Source organism: Oncorhynchus gorbuscha, linkage group LG08 (assembly GCF_021184085.1).
Source record: "Oncorhynchus gorbuscha isolate QuinsamMale2020 ecotype Even-year linkage group LG08, OgorEven_v1.0, whole genome shotgun sequence".
NCBI classification, from domain to species: domain Eukaryota; kingdom Metazoa; phylum Chordata; class Actinopteri; order Salmoniformes; family Salmonidae; genus Oncorhynchus; species Oncorhynchus gorbuscha.
Window position 1 is genome coordinate 38,375,144 of NC_060180.1, and position 18,300 is coordinate 38,393,443.

Consider the following 18,300-nt stretch of genomic DNA (forward strand, 5'->3'; position numbering starts at 1 on the left):
CTGGTCAGTGATACTCTGGTTACAAAAAAAAGGAAATAAAATGTATCAATATACCACATCACTTCTTACTAGTAATACATTTATTGTTTAACAAACATTACAAAGCATGCTCATTCATGTAAAACAAAAAGTAATTATGACCAAATATTTTATCTGATAAAAAATCTGTGGCTGTTTTTTTGTTTCTTGTTGTCTACCTGCTGGTGGACCAACAAGTTTGTTTTAGGCTCTGAATAGGGTGCTATGTGGGACGCACCCACCCATGGTGGTGTGTGGTTAGGTATTCACACTGTCTGTGTGTGTAATGTGTGTGTGTGTGTGTTAATGCTATGCTTGGTGGTAGCTGGTTGCTCTCATGTCCTTTGTTTTAATGAAAGCAAGTTTGTCCTCATTTTGGTTGGTAGCTCCCATGTCAACATGGCCGCCAATGTGTTTGAATTTGAAGCTTGCTAGTTACAGTAGCAACAGTCTCGCATTACCTTACTACAAAGTCTCGTTCATCACTATGGCTTATTGGAAAAAACATGAGGAAGCCTGGAAGCAGAGGCAGAGGCGGAGGATCTTCTGCGAGCTAGCTGCACTTACACCATGTCCTCTCGTCATTAGGAACCTCAGGAGAATCTCCTCCTCCAACCTTTTGGGCTCCCAGAATAGAACTGTTTTCCCTCCTTACCCAACTGGGTGCTGACAGTCAGGCCTCTAGTTGTGAGGTAGCTGAGGAAAACACAGCCTTTAGGAGAAGGCAATATACAGTACTGTTGTATCTGTTGTCATAAAAGGATAGTACACACACTGTCTCTATAGCACATCACTGAGACACTACACACACAGCATGTGTGTCATCTATGGACATGCGGGGGGTTCAATCCTGTATAGTTTGGGCACGTTGGTGGTTTGAACGTTTAAACGGATCCTTAAAGTTAAGAAGAAGAAAATAAATATTTTGACGTCGATGCAGAAAGTAAACAGTGTAGTGGTTCAATTTCTGCAACAATTTAGAGTGTTGAAGTTGGAGGCTCAACTTCTCCACTGTTTCGGTGCCCTGGCTACCATGCTGTGAACAGCCTGAAGCGAACCTGTGCGGAGATGCTGTGAGCGTCGTGTTGCATCTCGCTCATCTCAGTATCGTAGCTTATTCATTGATGATAGGCCCTGCTTTACTGAAGTTGGGAGACATTGCAAGCCACGAAATTGCGAGATGCAGCATTCCATTGTCGTTAAGTTGGAGAAATGGCAGAGAAAGGCAAGCGACATGAACGAAGTGGTGAACCAGTCTTTTTTTGTGTTTTGTTTCAACATCCAGATTTTTCTCTCCATCTGTCGCATCCTTAATGTACGTTACTTTGTTGCTACTGGACTGTGAAGGTATGACGTGGGGCCATTATCAGCATGCTCGAGGGACTGACACACTCTGTGTAGTGGCATCATCAGGGTTCCTGTGACACACAGGCTATGGTACCCATGGGCAGAGGGTCAGGGCCATCTGTCCACACACATCTCCCAGCCTCTTCACTTGGGTCACTTCCTCCCCGTCACTGCTCTGCTTCCTGTAGCTCTGTAGCCTGATTACTCATGGATGGCTGTGTGTGTGTGTTACTTGCTTGTTGCATGCCCTCTGCTTCTCTCCTCTCATCATCACAACAACATGACACAGATTCATCATCAGATGGGATTCTGACTGACAGGAATCAATTCCTCTGTTTGTACACCCATTAGAGAAATACTACTGTACTGTACTCCCAAAGCAATATCCCCTGGTGCCTGTCCGTCTATGTCCCTTTACTGTTTGTTTACGTTTGTGTGTACACTGGTGTGCTTACTGTGAGGTGAGTCATCATCCTGTCCTCCCACTCACTCTCTGTGTGTGTGTGTGTGTGTGTGTGTGTGTGTGTGTGTGTGTGTGTTTTGAGATGACTCAAGAGGTAAGCAGTGACAGCTGGGTAATTAATTATCTAGACGAAACTAGGCTGCAGACTAGACGAAACTAGTCTTCAGCCTGGAGATGGCTGAAAAGGGAGAGATTGGACTGAGTGGCTGGGAGGGGCAGACGGAGTGTGTGTGACGCTGCCACTGATGACAGGCGTCTAGACAGTGCCCATGTGGCCTGAAAAATGTGCCTCAGGCCAGCAGCCAACTCTGGTCAGGAACAAACCTGTCCTTATCTGTGTGTGTGTGTGTGTGTGCGTGTGTGTGTGTGTTGACCGATATTTATCTGTATGTCGGTCTGCTTTTGTTTTTCCTTCCTGTGTTTGTGTCTGAAGGAAAGAGACAGAGGAACAGGTGTGTGTCTGTGTGTTTGTTTAACTAGACAGTCACAAGGGTTCTTTCAGCATGTTTTTCTTAGGGCACAGAGAGAATGAAGTGAGAGAGACACACACACACACAGAGTGAACTCTGATACTGCTCTAACAACAGTGAGCTCTGGAACAGGATGTGGTAGACTGCAGACAGGGCGGACCCACTGACTGCTGTGTGTCTTTTTCTCCCTTGTTCTCTGTCTGGGAGAGGGAGAATGCTAACCCAAACAGAGTTTTACTTCCTTGTAGAGACCAGCTCCTCTGTCTTTTCCTGGCCCCTTCTTAACCGTCTAGTGTCTAAGCCCTGTCTAATCCGGGGGAGGTGGGTTCTAGGGTAACATATGGAATTGTTTTAAGATGGTCATGCCAATGATCATTTAGCTATTTGATTTAGAATTTTAAGACCCCTTAAATATAAAAAATAATAATTATTGGGTGAAATAATTAATTCGGCATTACTGCTATTAGCCAATTCAAATAACCAATGCTAGTTGATGATAATCCTAGTCATGTTAGTAACCCTGCTAGTTGATAATCCTAGTCATGTTAGTAACCCTGCTAGTTGATGATAATCCTAGTCATATTAGTAACCCTGCTAGTTGATAATCCTAGTCATGTTAGTAACCCTGCTAGTTGATGATAATCCTAGTCATGTTAGTAACCCTGCTAGTTGATGATAATCCTAGTCATATTAGTAACCCTGCTAGTTGATAATCCTAGTCATGTTAGTAACCCTGCTAGTTGATAATCCTAGTCATGTTAGTAACCCTGCTAGTTGATAATCCTAGTCATGTTAGTAACCCTGCTAGTTGATGATAATCCTAGTCATATTAGTAACCCTGCTAGTTGATAATCCTAGTCATGTTAGTAACCCTGCTAGTTGATAATCCTAGTCATGTTAGTAACCCTGCTAGTTGATGTTAATCCTAGTCATATTAGTAACCCTGCTAGTTGATGATAATCCTAGTCATGTTAGTAACCCTGCTAGTTGATAATCCTAGTCATGTTAGTAACCCTGCTAGTTGATGATAATCCTAGTCATGTTAGTAACCCTGCTAGTTGATGATAATCCTAGTCATATTAGTAACCCCTGCTAGTTGATGATAATCCTAGTCATATTAGTAACCCTGCTAGTTGATGATAATCCTAGTCATATTAGTAACCCTGCTAGTTGATGATAATCCTAGTCATATTAGTAACCCTGTTAGTTGATGATAATCCTAGTCATATTAGTAACCCTGCTAGTTGATGATAATCCTAGTCATATTAGTAACCCTGCTAGTTGATGATAATCCTAGTCATATTAGTAACCAATGCTAGTTGATGATAGTCCTAGTCATATTAGTAACCCTGCTAGGTGATGATAGTCCTAGTCATATAAGTAACCCCTGCTAAGTGATGATAATCCTAGTCATATTAGTAACCCTGCTAGTTGATGATAATCCTAATCCTATAAGTAACCCTGCTAGTTGATGATAATCCCAATCCTATAAGTAACCCTGCTAGTTGATGATAATCCCAATCCTATAAGTAACCCTGCTAGTTGATGATAATCCCAATCCTATAAGTAACCCTGCTAGTTGATGATAATCCCAATCCTATAAGTAACCCTGCTAGTTGATGATAATCCCAATCCTATAAGTAACCCTGCTAGTTGATGATAATCCCAATCCTATAAATAACCCTGCTAGTTGATGATAATCCCAATCCTATAAATAACCCTGCTAGTTGATGATAATCCCAATCCTATAAGTAACCCTGCTAGTTGATGATAATCCCAATCCTATAAATAACCCTGCTAGTTGATGATAATCCCAATCCTATAAATAACCCTGCTAGTTGATGATAATCCTAATCCTATAAGTAACCCTGCTAGTTGATGATAATCCCAATCCTATATAAGTAACCCTGCTAGTTGATGATAATCCCAATCCTATAAGTAACCCTGCTAGTTGATGATAATCCTAATCCTATAAGTAACCCTGCTAGTTGATGATAATCCCAATCCTATAAGTAACCCTGCTAGTTGATGATAATCCCAATCCTATAAATAACCCTGCTAGTTGATGATAATCCTAATCCTTATAAATAACCCTGCTAGTTGATGCATCTTTACATCTCCCCTCTTCATTTGTAATGGATATTTTAATTTCTGACACATGAAACCACTCACAGGTGCCTTTGAGAACAATGTTTTCCCACTAATTGTCTTTTGGAACATTTCCGCATTGCCTACATCCATGTCAGCATTGCTGAGTTTATAATATGAGGTAGAGACTAAATGATAACCCATTGTTGATGTTATTAAACATGGATGAAGTGGTGATACATGTGTACAATTGAACCTTACATGGCATGATGAATACAAAAAAGACCACCATTGAACCTGTTGTATTGGTCTTGACTCTAATGCAGTTTCTTTTTACTGGCTTCATTGGGGAGTATTTTACATCAGATTGATCTTAAATTGGTCAGCGGTGTTGAAAACATTATGGGATCATGTGTTAACTTCTCCAGCTGACATTATATAGTAATCGACATTTAGTTTTTTAGAATACAAATACACATTTTATTTCATTACAGAGACGAATACATAGTATCGTATGAACTGAAAGAAGCCAATTTCTCAATAAAAATGGAAAATATAAAAACATTTTAGAGTCGACACTACAACAAAGAAATACTTAAATGCATGTGTTTTTGTCCTTGAAAAATGACATTGAAATGCTGTAAATTTCTATGGAGGCTGTTCCTTGGGAGTGTCATTACTGCTGGACGGCGCCCCCTGTCATTCATCTAGTGAATACATGTATATCATTGGTCTGACCCTCCTCAGCAGTGGATGAGATGTGGAGTAGAGACATGAACCCTGGCAGTTTGTGTGTTTGTGGCTGGTAGATTATAACAGTAGGGAAAAGCTGTTCCTGTGCCTAGAATACTAATCCACATTGTCATGCAGCTTGTGGGTCTCCCACATAGCTACTTGTGTGTGTATATATAGGTATATAAGCACACATGCTCACAATACAGTCACGCAATAATCCGTTTGTGTGTATGTATATGTTTAATTTAGTTTATTAGTCACATGCACAGGGTTACAGCTGTGTCCTGGAGTACAGGCAGTGAGCACCCAATGGTGCGTTGGGCTGAGCGTACCACCCTCTGTAGAGCCTTGCAGTCAGCGGCGGTGGAGTTGCCTTACCAGGCCATGATGCAGCTCTCTGGTGCATCAGGAATGGAGAGAGAGAGAGAGAGGGGGGGACAGACTGCCTCACCACTGCAGTGGCTGATTTGTTGTTGCTTATCTTTTCTCTCTCGCTCGCAGTGTGCACTGCCTCTGAGAAATACAGCAAACAATTTCAGACACAGATAGCGCACCTCATACACACACTCGGGAATATTGGCACTGGCTTCCACTGCTGAGGAGGGTCAGACCAATGATATACATGTAAACACACACATGGCCAAGCCCAATGCGTAAACACACACATTAGAGGTCGACCAATAATGATTTTTTTCAACGCCGATACCGATTTATTGGAGGACAAAAAAAAAGCCGATACCGATTATCGGCCGATTTTATAATACAAAATATTTTAAAATATATATAATAATAATTATTATTTACTTATTTGTAATAATGACAATTACAACAATACTGAATGAACACTTATTTTAATGTAATACATCAATAAAATCAATTTAGCCTCAAGTAAATAATGAAACGTGGTTTAAATAATGCAAAAACAAGTGTTGGAGAAGAAAGTAAAAGTGCAATATGTGCCATGTAAGAAAGCTAACGTTTCAGTTCCTTGCTCAGAACATGAGAACATGTTGGTTCTGATGGTTCCTTTAACATGAGTCTTCAATATTCCCAGGTAAGAAGTTTTAGGTTGTTGTTGTTATAGGAATTATAGGACTATTTCCCCTATACCATTTGTATTTTATTAACCTTTGACTATTGGATGTTCTTATAGGCACTTTAGTATTGCCAGTGTAACAGTATAGCTTCCGTCCCTCTCCTCGCTCCTCCCTGGGCTCGAACCAGCAACACAACAACAATTAGCGCGCGCTAACCAGCTGGCCATTTCACTTCGGTTACACCAGCCTCATCTCTGGAGTTGATGGGCTTGAAGTCATAAACAGCGCAATGCTTGACGCACAACGGCGGCAGCGTAGCCTAGTGGTTAGAGTGTTGGACTAGTAACCGGAAGGTTGCGAGTTCAAACCCCCGAGCTGACAAGGTACAAATCTGTCGTTCAGCCCCTGAACAGGCAGTTAACCCACTGTTCCCAGGCCGTCATTGAAAATAAGAATATGTTCTTAACTGACTTGCCTGGTTAAATAAAGGTCAAATTTAAAAAAGCACCAAAAAAAAAACAACGAAGAGCTGCTGGCAAAATGCCCGAAAGTGCTGTTTGAATGAATGTTTACGCGCCTGCTTCTGCCTACCACCGCTCAGTCAGATACTTAGATACTTGTATGCTCAGTCAGATTATATGCAACGCAGGACACGCTAGGTAATATCATCAACCATGTGTAGTTAACTAGTGATTATGGTTGATTGTTTTTTATAAGATAAGTTTAATGCTAGCTAGCAATTTACCTTGGCTTACTGCATTTTCGTAACATGCAGCCTCCTTGTGGAGTGCAACAAGAGAGAGGCAGGTCGTTATTGCATTGGACTAGTTAACTGTAAGGTTACAAGATTGGATCCCCCGAGCCGACAATGTGAAAATCTGTCGTTCTGCCCCTGAACGAGGCAGTTAACCCACTGTTCCTAGGCCGTCATTGAAAATAAGAATGTGTTCTTAATGAACTGACCTGCCTAGTTAAATAAAGGTATAAAAATATATATATTTCTTTTAAATCGGCGCCCAAAAATACAGATTTCCGATTGTTATGAAAACTTGATCGGCCCCAATTAATCGGTCGACCTCTAACACGCATACATCTCTCTCGCTTACCTACTACTGGCTTCTCTCACGCTCTTCATCCCTCCTTCCCTTAGCTGCATGTTAGAAATGTTATTGAGCTGTGAACAGTCCTGTTGCATTAGTACTGTGTGTGTGTCAGCCCTGTCTGTCCGCGATGAGCATTAACACATTAGCTCATGGCCTCTTGCTGAGAGTGACCTGGATAAAAACACACACGCACACAACCGGCAGCAGCTTCAGCAGAGCGAGATGGGAGTGGCAAACATTTTTGTTGCAGCCCCATACATAAAACAACTGATGCCTGTGTGTGCTGTTTCCCCCCCCAAAAAAATAATTGAAAAGTCCTGGAAAATAACATCTTGAAAAGAGTGGAAGTCTCTGGCTAATCTGCGCCATAACACAGAGGTCCGTCTCACTCTCTCCAGTGTCTAACCCTCCTCTCTCTCTCCATCTCTCTCTCTCTCTCTTTCTCTCTCACTCTCTCACTCTCTCTCTCTCTGGAAGATGGAAGATGAGGACAGGGACACCCAGGTGAGGAGATCGCGTCCTCCCGAGCCTCTGGTTTCTCCTAACAGTAAACTGGCCGACAGCGATGCAGCAACCAAGGTACACACACACACACACACACACAGGAAGCGGTGTACTGCTGACGATGTAACATTGAATCAACTACACTCACCCCCCCTAACCTTCCTCGAATCCCCTACGACCCTAACCCAACCCCAACTCTTACCACGTAACCCCACACAAACTGGGGTCAGCCCCTAAAACACACTCCTATTTGAAAAAGCACGCCATGCTCTCTCTCCTCTCTTCTCACCCTCCCCTAAACACACACAGCCATTGAAAAATCCATGTGTTTTTATTACAATCTTCTCAAACATGCACACAGAATTATAGCTACAAACATTGACATTCAGATATAGGTTTTATATGATAATTAATAAACATCTACAGATCTCTCCTTTTTGGTTTTTATCTTTGATTTTGATTTTAATCTACAGTATATTAACATGTGTATTAATGTATTATTATGTTGTTTACAGGCTAAAGCCCAGGCTACTCTGGTCTTCAACCGCCTGTTCCCCCACATTAAGGAAGAGCCTGGCCACCCTGCCATGGTCCATCCCAGGTACTTTTGTTTTCTTATTTTCATATATTTTAGCCCACAATTGAGGCTAATCTTCCAAGAGTCCTGTGGACTGGCAAGCTACAGTCTTCCTCCTGGGAAGACCTGGCCCTTGAGAATCCATTCCAAGTAACTTTCCCAACATCCTCTCGGGGAGCGTTACTAGAGCAGCGCTGAAACCCCGCTCTGCCTCTTTACCCTGCCTCTAGTTAACCCGACCGTGGGCCCGTGCCAGCGTGACCTTTTGTGTTCTTCTGATCAGTAATCGGTTCCAGATTGTGGAGACTAGCTGGATTATAGGAGGCATGGCAGCATGTGACCACAGGGAGGAAACAGACTAGACTATGGGATTACAACTGGCCGCTCGCCAGACATGTCTGCCTTAGACTTCAGACCCGACCAGACCAAAGCTGGTTTCCCCGCATTCGGTGGTTTTTACAGTGCAACTTTAGAACCGAGTGTTTTCTAGAACACCAGGAAGCCTCGCTAGCCTGTGAAAACTTGCCCTATATTAAAGGTGTGCACTATGCAGAAGTCTGTGTTAAGAAGCGGCGCGTGAAGAAGTGGCGCGTGAAGAAGTGGCGCGTGAAGAAGCGGCGCGTGAAGAAGCGGCGCGTGAAGAAGCGGCGCGTGAAGAAGCGGCGCGTGAAGAAGCGGCGCGTGAAGAAGCGGCGCGTGAAGAAGCGGCGCGTTTAGAATATAGTTTATCCATTTTAGTGCAACTTGGATGCCAAAAATGCACAAGTGGTATACGTAGAATAACGGTGAGCATGTGTAACTCTGTACCTGTATATATTTGATAACGTCTACTCTCTCTTTCTCTCTCTCCCTAGTCACTTCCTGTATACATATGATAAGATGGTGGCTCCTAACGTGTCTCTGAGGGGTCAGCCGGAGGTCAGCCCTGAGGTACTGGGGGTGCTGCTCAAACACCACTACAGCAGGAGACTGACCCACGGCCACGGCGACACTGCTATGGGTCAGTACCACACACACACACACGGATGAATCAGCCATGCTGCTGCACCCTCCTGTCACACAGGTCGTAAATTAGTGCGTCAAAGTCCCAGGTCGTGTCCCAAATGTCACCCTATTCCCTATAGAGCACTACTTTTGACCAGAGCTCTGTGGGCCAAAAGTCTATGGGTCAAAAGTAGTGCACTATAAAGTGAATAGGGCTGCCATTGGGGGTTCAGCCCTAGAAGTGCGTGTGTATGAGGGGACCATTTGTGTGGGTGAATATGTGGTATCGGGTTGTTAGGTGAATGGTTCTTCTCCAGCTGTGTGGGAGGATGTGTGTATTTGTCCATATATCTGCGTTGCACATGCATGTGTGTGGGTTGGCTATGCTGTGTAGGTGGATGAGACTTTGTACTGCTTCCATCTCTCAACTTCCCTCTTCTCCTTCTTCCTCCTCAGATCTCCACGCCTCTCCTGTAGTTGACGAGACCAAGTCTCAGCAGCGCGTCGTTTCCGCTGCCGACCGGGAGCGCCAGCAGCCAGTTTCCATGGAGACCAGCCCCGGCAACAAGAGTTATTCTGCAGTAGCGGGAGCTGCGGCGGTAGCGTCATCGGTAGCAGCGCTGGGGAGTAAAGATGTTCTGTCTTCAGGCTGTGAGGACGACAAGGACAGGATCGTAGTGGAGATCGTTCAGATGTACAGCAGACAGCAGGAGAAACTGCACTCCACCCTGCACAAACAACTGCATCTAGAGATGGTGAGACACAAGACAGTGAGACAACTAGAGGTTGTCTAATCCACCCATAGAAACAGATTTAGCCAGGGAGTCAATAGCATAAAACAATATTTCTCAATCTGTTCATCAGGGACTCCTCAGGTCTTCTTAGTTCCTGCCCAGCACTAACACTCTTGATTCAATCAACAAGAGGGCTTGGTAGACCAAAGAACCAAGATGTTATTATATTATATTATATGTTAGGTTGTCTCAAAAATATTGAGTCCCTTCAATTCATTGAATTCAACATGTTGAATTTAAAGAAATCACGCATCAGGTATAGGACAGAATTTCAAAAGCATTTAGTATGTCCTTGTACACCTCAATGACCTGAACTGCTTCTGGGGAATGTACCATCCCCTGTATCTCTCTCTTTCTGTGTCTGTCTCTCGCTCCCTCTGTCTCTGTGTAATATAGTGTAATTTAGAGCTATGTAACTGACCATGCCCCCCTCCGTCTCTAGGAGTTGGAGGCGCTGCGTGGAGGCGAGGCGGCCAGGCTGCAGCAGTTGTCTGCAGAGCAGCGTGAGCTGCAGAGTGAACTGGAGGCAGTCCACACTGAGCACACTCAGAAACTGGGGCAGGTGAGGGAGGAACAGAGGGAGTTGGAGCACAGGCTGGAACAGCTGCGACAGCAGAGCTGTGTGTGTGACAGCAGCATACACACGCACCAGGAGGCACACTACGCCAATCAGGTAGGCACTGGAGATGCACACATACACACACCACCACATCCTGCTTGACCTCAGACAACACAACACTTAGTCATTCTGGGAAAATATACTCATATCTGTTTGTGACACTGTAGTGGTGTGTAGAGGACACTGGGTCTTTGTTTGGGTTTCCAGTACAGAGCTTTATTTTCAGATAGTGCTGCTGGGCTCAGCTCAGGGAGGAATGTAACACACACACACACACCCCTCCTGTCCTGCTGTCTCCTTCAGCCTTGGTGTCTGGCTCACACTGTCTGGCTGTGTGTTTCTGTGTGTGTGTCCAAGTGTGTGAGTGTCTGTGTGCTGTTCAGACAGTTCAGACTAACCTGACCTCATCTCTCTTTCTTCTTACGTCCTCCCTTCCTCCTCCTCTTTAGCTGGCAGAGCTGCGTGGGAGGTTGGATGGTGCGGAAGCTGACAGGGAGGAGCTCCAGGAGGAGTTGAAGAGGGAGCGGGACGCCCGGGAGAAGCTGGAGAGAATCATCTCTCAGCTCAAACACCAGATGGACCAGACGGCCTCTTCCTCGTCTTCCTCGGCCACCACAATTGCTACAGGGAGCCCCTCTTCAAACCCCACCCCCTCCACACAAGCACCCCACACAGAGGGACACATCGCAGGCCTCGAGCAGCAGAACGGCCACGCTCAGAAGTAGCCCCTCACGAAACTCCCCTTTTCCATTTGTCTCTCAACCCCCCAAGCGCCCTCTGTTATGTTCCTCCAACTCACTCCCTCATCCTTCACCTCCTGCTGGCAGAGACGGCAGCCCTAGACAGACAGACAGAGTACTCTGTCCCCCAAGGCTGCTTCTCTGCTCTGTCTCACCCGCTTCCTTCCTGGTCCCTCCCTCGTCTTTACTTCTTTGGAAAAGGAACTGTTTTTATTTAACATCACATGAAATGAGTTTTATGTTTGTTTTTTATTCCTCCTCACACCCCTTATCCTTAAACAGTATTTACATTTTTGGGAAGTATATGTTTGTTTTAATTTATAGTTTTACTGAACAAACTAATGACTGCTTGGCAGACCGATAGGAGTTGGATGTTTTTAGGACCCTTTCCTCCATCCCTCCCTCCTTCCTTGGACTTGATGTTTTGTCGCCCCCATAGAGCCCGGGAAGTCAGTCAGACAGAAAAACAGTTCTCTCCTGCACCACTCGACTCTGTTCTGAACTGTGGTTACACTAGCGCTCAGTCGCTCTTTCTACTACTACCTTGCACGCCAACTGGAGCCAAGATGGTGCCCGTGTGGGTGCTCTCAATCTTTGTACATACACCCAGCCCAGCCGTTCTGGACCAGCTACCAGCCACACACAGCAGTAGACTGCATTGACAGACATTATCATTTCACCTTGGTTTGTTTTTGTACTCTTATTCTTGGTAAGAAGAGAAGTTGAATGACAGAAGTTCTAAATGTGTAAAACAAAGGTATAGGGAAACGTAATTGTACAGAGCATTTGCAGTCGTCATTGTTAAGCCTACTGAAGTGATATTAAGATCTAAAGACATATGAGTGATGTGACTCTGAGGACTGCTTAGGTTGTTGTGGTCTGGAACAACAACAAACCCCTGAACTAGTCTGGCTCGGTCTGTTTTGATAGGACATGTCACACACACACACACACACACACACACAAAATTTCCTTGTAGAAATCTGCAGTTTGTCCTGTTTTAGTTTTGATTTCCCTGTTGGCAGCAGTTGGTGTGTTTTGCCATCCTCATCTCTCCTTCTCGTGAGAGCAGCAGAACCTAGCTGTCTTCTTGGTGGAATGTGGGTCACAGGTGAATGGAATTAGTGCAGATTGACAGAGTGTGGTGTGGGCTGGCTGCTGCCTTGGATCCAGGCCCCTGCTTCCTCCGCGTTTTTCCAACTCACTAAACAAACAGATCCCGAGAGGGAGGAGGGAAAGACCAGGATGCAGGGAGGGAGGTACAGTCAAGCGGAGAGAAATGGAGGCGGGGGAAGAGAGGAGTGAGAGAGAGAAAGGAAGGGAATTGAGGTAGTGCAGGGGGCTGATGCCCTCTCTCTCTCTCGAGCTGGGTGGGCCGGGTGCGGGTGATGAGGAGGAGAGAGGAGCCTCTTTTGTCCTGTTAGAATTGGGGCCGTTTCTATAGTCTGGGGCCTCTCTCTCTCCTGCCCCCGGGGAGCTGGTACAGGAGCCCCTCTCTCTGCCCCACACACACATCGCCATCTCTCCCTCCCACAAACGTACACACAGAACTGGGGTTTTGTCTAGTTGCCAGACAGTCTTTCTTTTATAGCCTCCAGGCAGAGTGTAAATAGTTGGTTAAAAGAGGTTTTGGCCTTGGCTTTAACTACAAGCTGCTTTTTTATGCATCTGCTGTACATGCAAGTTGATAGACATTCCACTGTGCTCAACCATTCAATGCAGATCTCTAAAGAGAATTCCCTACAACATACTCAATGCTCTGCCAGAGTACTAAAGTATAGTAGGTCTTATTTTGTAATCGAGTTTCAACGAAGCTACATAAAGTTATTTTCACGAGGAGAAAAACGACAACGATGAAACTAACACCCTTGGTGTGTGACGTGAAGTTCACTCGCATGCAGAAAAATCCAATCCATACTGCAAATGTATGCTCTCTACCGACCATTGTTCCATATAAACCTTCCTTGGAAATTGTAAACAAAAGAAATAAATAAAAATATATTTAATGTATTAACTAAAGATTTATATTCACTTTGTACATACATTAGTCATTTAATATATTTACTGTGTTGTTATGGGATTATCTTTTAAAGGTTATTATAATATTAACTAGCCAGGCCCGAAGCTCTAAACAGCCCTGATGTTTTTGTTAACTCTGAATTCTTCAAAGATTCACTTAACTTGTTGTTTACCCTGTTAAAGGTTCAATACGCAGCGGAGTGACTTCCTGTTAACACATTATCAACAACCTAATTCCAGATTGACACTTGGCTCTTAAAAATAAAAAAAAGGGCCATGCCTACATTGGGACTAACCAATAGTGGCACATTTGAATTTGTTGTCGCTCTGCTGTGTACGGTGATATCATATTGCACCTTTTTAAAGGATGTAATCTTGCTGTTGGGAGTTGAAATGCATGGTGTTCAGATGTGACCACCTGACACAGGACAGAGGTCAGAGTTGAATAGGAAAGAAAGAGCGTTGTTACAGCACTTCCCCAGAACTCATTGCTTTCATTTAGTTTCTTTTGTGGATGATTTCACCTTGATAGACTGTGTAATAATGATGTATAATCTTTCTCCCTTAATACCTTCCATTTTTGTACACTAAACCCTCAACCCAGACAATTTAAAAATGCACCGAACATTTGTTTAGAGAGAAAAAAAAGAAACTGAAAACAAACCAAACTAAACTAAAGTTTGCATATACCGAGTGGATCGATACCCCTAAGTTGTTTTGTTAGGTGAATGATTTTTTACTTCTCACCGAGCCACTCAATTGATACGTTTTTGTAAAAAATAAATAAAAAGAGCCTGTCCTAAATGGCACCCTATTCCTGTAGTGCACTATATAGGGAATATGTTGCCATTTGGGATGCCACCAGTGTCTCCAACGTACAAGTTGTTGACCTGTCTCACTACTAGCAAGGAGACGCAATGGCTGAGGGCATCTGAGCTAGTTTGACCGTTGAAATATACTTCTGGCTTTAGAAGATGGCTAAATAGAACTAAAGTCCAACTACCTAATCATACCATACAAATGTAGCCTCATGAGATTCTGCAATGATGAGAGAGAGAGAAGTGTGTGTGTGTCGAGTTTGTCTGACTGACTCTATGCCATCGATTTGAAAGTGACCAAAGCACAGTAGCTATGAAAAAGCGAGAGACTTATTCTCAAGTAGCACTGTGGTTGTCCTCATTTTTGTCCAACACAGAGACAATTGTCCTCTTCGGGGTATAGAGTCTAACTGCATTTTGTTGACATCACAAGATAAATCAGTATTCAGTTTATCACCATAATTACCTATCTCTACAGTCTACTTCATTTAGTTTTTTAACAATCGTTCTGGGGTATCTAATGTATTTCTGTGTTTTATTTGCTGTCGGTGTAAATGGAATGTTATATACAAGAGGGCGCTCTATATTGACTGTAGTTAAATGTCATAATAATGATGTGAAAGACACAGTGGGCTGGGCCCTCTTGCATTCGCATTGTTATGAGAACTAATGTTGTGTCCCAAAAGGCACCCTGTTCCCTACCCTGTAAGCAACCCTATGGGCCCTGGTCAAAAGTAGTGCACTATATAGGGAATGGGGTGCCATTTAGGACAGAACCTAATATGGATGTGCTTTGTACAGAGTTTAAAATAAACTAAAAAATGTTTTTAGAGGGGTGCATTTTACTCAACTCACTACTAACTAGACCATTACCATTAGGCTTGGTCCTGGCCTTGCTTCAGAAGCACAGCTAAACAGTAACTCATTTCAATTTTATAGATATTTTACATGCATCCCCAATGGATTGTTCTCAGACATAAAAGAATAGTTCAGCAATTAAAAAAAAAAAACATTTTGAAATGTATACAATGGCTCAACTTTCCCTTTTAATGAAGAAGGCGATGAAGTGTAGAAGTGGCGCTCTTTAACAATGGCAACAAGTTATTTTGGATGGGTGATATAATGCCAGATCAATTGTTTCCAATTATGCTTTGTAGTTTAATATTTATTTACAGATCAATTGTTTCCAATTATGCTTTGTAGTTGAATTTACAAACACCCTTATCTACAAGCGTGGGACCTGGACATTACACCTTGTCCTGGCTAGGTCCCATCTTGTTAATGATTTCACAAAATGGTTCTTAATATTATGTGTGCCTGGGATAAACATGCCATGTTTTCAGTTTAAAGTTATTAGGCTACACCTGACAAATCATAGTTTAAAGAAGAAATGTGATCTTTTTATGGCTTTTTTTTATTCTTCAGAAACCTGTATGGCAGTGGGTGTCTATGTATGACCATTGCATACCATGTTGCCAACAACGATAGTGTGATTGAGACGTTTTTTTTTTTTGTTGCATGAAACGAGACACTGTTCTCCTACCTCATGTTGTGATATAAAATGTTTTTTAAGCAGAGGACACTGCGTCTTTAATCGTGGATCATAATTGATATTTCCTAGTAAATGATGACGACATACCTGTACTTGCTTTTAGCGAATACCTCAGTTGTATATCTCGTGTTGTTTTTTTCCTCCCGCCCTTATTTCACATCTTGTAAATATACACTGTATAAACAATGAACTTGGATCACGTTCAAGTAAAGTTCTGTAGTGTCACGATTGGTGTCGGGAATCTTCTTTTCTTCGGGAGTCGAGACTGATGTCATGTGTTGTCGTAGACGATCACTGATGGCTTAAAGTAGAATAGATCATCTTTATTATCCCTCATAGGCAATTAGCTGTACATCAGCCAGTCAAAGTTTAGACTAAATAGGATACAAAAAACAGAACTGTACATCATAAAATTAACTCATTACATTGTATGCATCATTATCCAAAATACAACAATGGCCTACACATCAAGTAGACATAACTGTGAATATGAAAGATGTTTTTCATGTTAAAAAAAAGTTAACATGAGAATGACAACTGACCAGTCGGTCTCATTATTATTCTCGGTACCCAGAACCAAACCTTGTGTTGTGTAATATTTAATATTTCATGAGAGATGACATAATCTTACAAGTCAAGACTAAGAGTGTGATTTATAAATACCCTGTTAAGATTTGTACAGCTCTCTCGCCTGATAATGACAAAAAAACAATGGACCTACAATATATGGACTCCATTGTTTGTCTTGTCACTCGACTTAGAGTGGCCCTTAAGGCATCGGTTACAGCTCAGTGTGGTGTTAAGCATTAGGGGACAAGTGTAGCTCCTCCAGAGCATCATGTGTGCTTAGGTGCAGTAGGTCTGTCAGTAGTCACTGAGCCCTGAGCTAGCTGAAATGCTAGCCAGGCAGCGAACACACAACACAACCCCAAGAAGGAAGCTGTTGAGCAAACAGAGCCAGGGATCATTCAGCCCCAGGTATCTAGGGATCCCAACTTGGAAGACCAGACACAGGCAGGAACACCAGGAACAGAGCCCAATCTGAGGATAATCCACAACACCTGGCGAAACACCTCTGCACTGCCTGCCAGTGTGACTCCAAAATGGAGGATGAATCCATGTGAGCATCCTTCCACCCCTGTGGATCCCCATAGGAGACCCTGTGTGGCTATGAACGTACAGCACTGCACAGGCCACAGTCAGTAGCAGCACTTCGGCCAACTGAGTGATGTGATGTGCAAGCCCAAGAGGGAGGTGTCTCCCTGAGGGAGGGAGAGAGATAATGTTGTTTATTTTACCCAGCAAGACATTGTACAAGTGGCAGCAACAAGCTCAATTGCGAGTACAACTTACACTGAAATATTACAATAAGACAATACTAAATGAAAAAATAAGCAAACGAAAGTAAAAAATAAGTTAAGTAATTTTGAGCTGTACCGGGAGAACAAGCTCAGCAGGGTGTCCACCACGTTCAGAGAGAAGAGAAGAGATCCAGGAAGCTTTGGTTTAGGTTAGAGGTCGACCGATTAATCGGAATGGCCGATTAATTAGGGCCGATTTCAAGTTTTCATAACAATCAGCAATCTGTATTTTTGGACGCCGATTTGCCATTTTAAAATATTTTTTATATATACCTTTATTTAACCAGGCAAGTTAGTTAAGAACACATTCTTATTTTCAATGACGGCCTAGGAACTGTGGGTTAACTGCCTTGTTCAGGGGCAGAACGACAGATTTTCACCTTGTCAGCTCGGGGGATCCAAACTTGCAACCTTACAGTTAACTTGTCCAACACAATAACGACCTGCCTCTCTCTCGTTGCACTCCACAAGGAGGCTGCATGTTACGAAAATGCAGTAAGCCAAGGTAAGTTGCTAGCTAGCATTAAACTTTTCTTATAAAAAACAATCAATCATAATCACTAGTTAACTACACATGGTTGATGATATTACTAGATATTATCTAACGTGTCCTGCTTTGCATATAATCTGACTGAGCATACAAGTATCTAAGTATCTGACTGAGCGGTGGTAGGCAGAAGCATTGCGCTGTTTATGACTACACAAGCCAATCAACACCCGTGATGAGGCTGGTGTAACCGAAGTGAAATGGCTAGCTAATTAACATGCGCTAATAGCGTTTCAAACGTCACTAGCTCTGAGCCTTCTAGTAGTTGTTCCCCTTGCTCTGCATGGGTAACGCTGCTTCGATGGTGGCTGTTGTCTTTGTGTTGCTGGTTCGAGCCCAGGGAGGAGTGAGGAGAGGGACGGAAGCTATACTGTTACACTGGCAATACTAAAGTGCCTATAAGAACATCCAATAGTCAAAGGTTAATGAAATATAAATGGTATAGAGGGAAATAGTCCTATAATTCCTATAATAACAACAACCTAAAACTTCTTACCTGGGAATTTTGAAGACCCATGTTAAAA

At 43.2% G+C, this 18,300-nt stretch overlaps 1 protein-coding gene across 2 annotated transcripts in view; it reads left to right on the forward strand.

Moving 5' to 3' along the window:
* The window catches only part of LOC124041613 (ski-like protein), a 33,701-nt gene extending 17,607 nt beyond the window's left edge, over positions 1-16,094 (forward strand). For both annotated transcript variants that reach the window (XM_046359391.1, XM_046359393.1), the window contains exons 3-8: positions 7,739-7,840; positions 8,281-8,366; positions 9,197-9,342; positions 9,783-10,081; positions 10,563-10,793; positions 11,189-16,094. In XM_046359391.1, the coding sequence (XP_046215347.1) occupies positions 7,739-7,840; positions 8,281-8,366; positions 9,197-9,342; positions 9,783-10,081; positions 10,563-10,793; positions 11,189-11,464 (1,140 nt within the window). In that variant the 3' untranslated portion in view covers positions 11,465-16,094. The remainder of the gene's footprint in view (positions 1-7,738; positions 7,841-8,280; positions 8,367-9,196; positions 9,343-9,782; positions 10,082-10,562; positions 10,794-11,188) is intronic.
* The last annotated feature ends 2,206 nt before the right edge of the window (positions 16,095-18,300 follow it).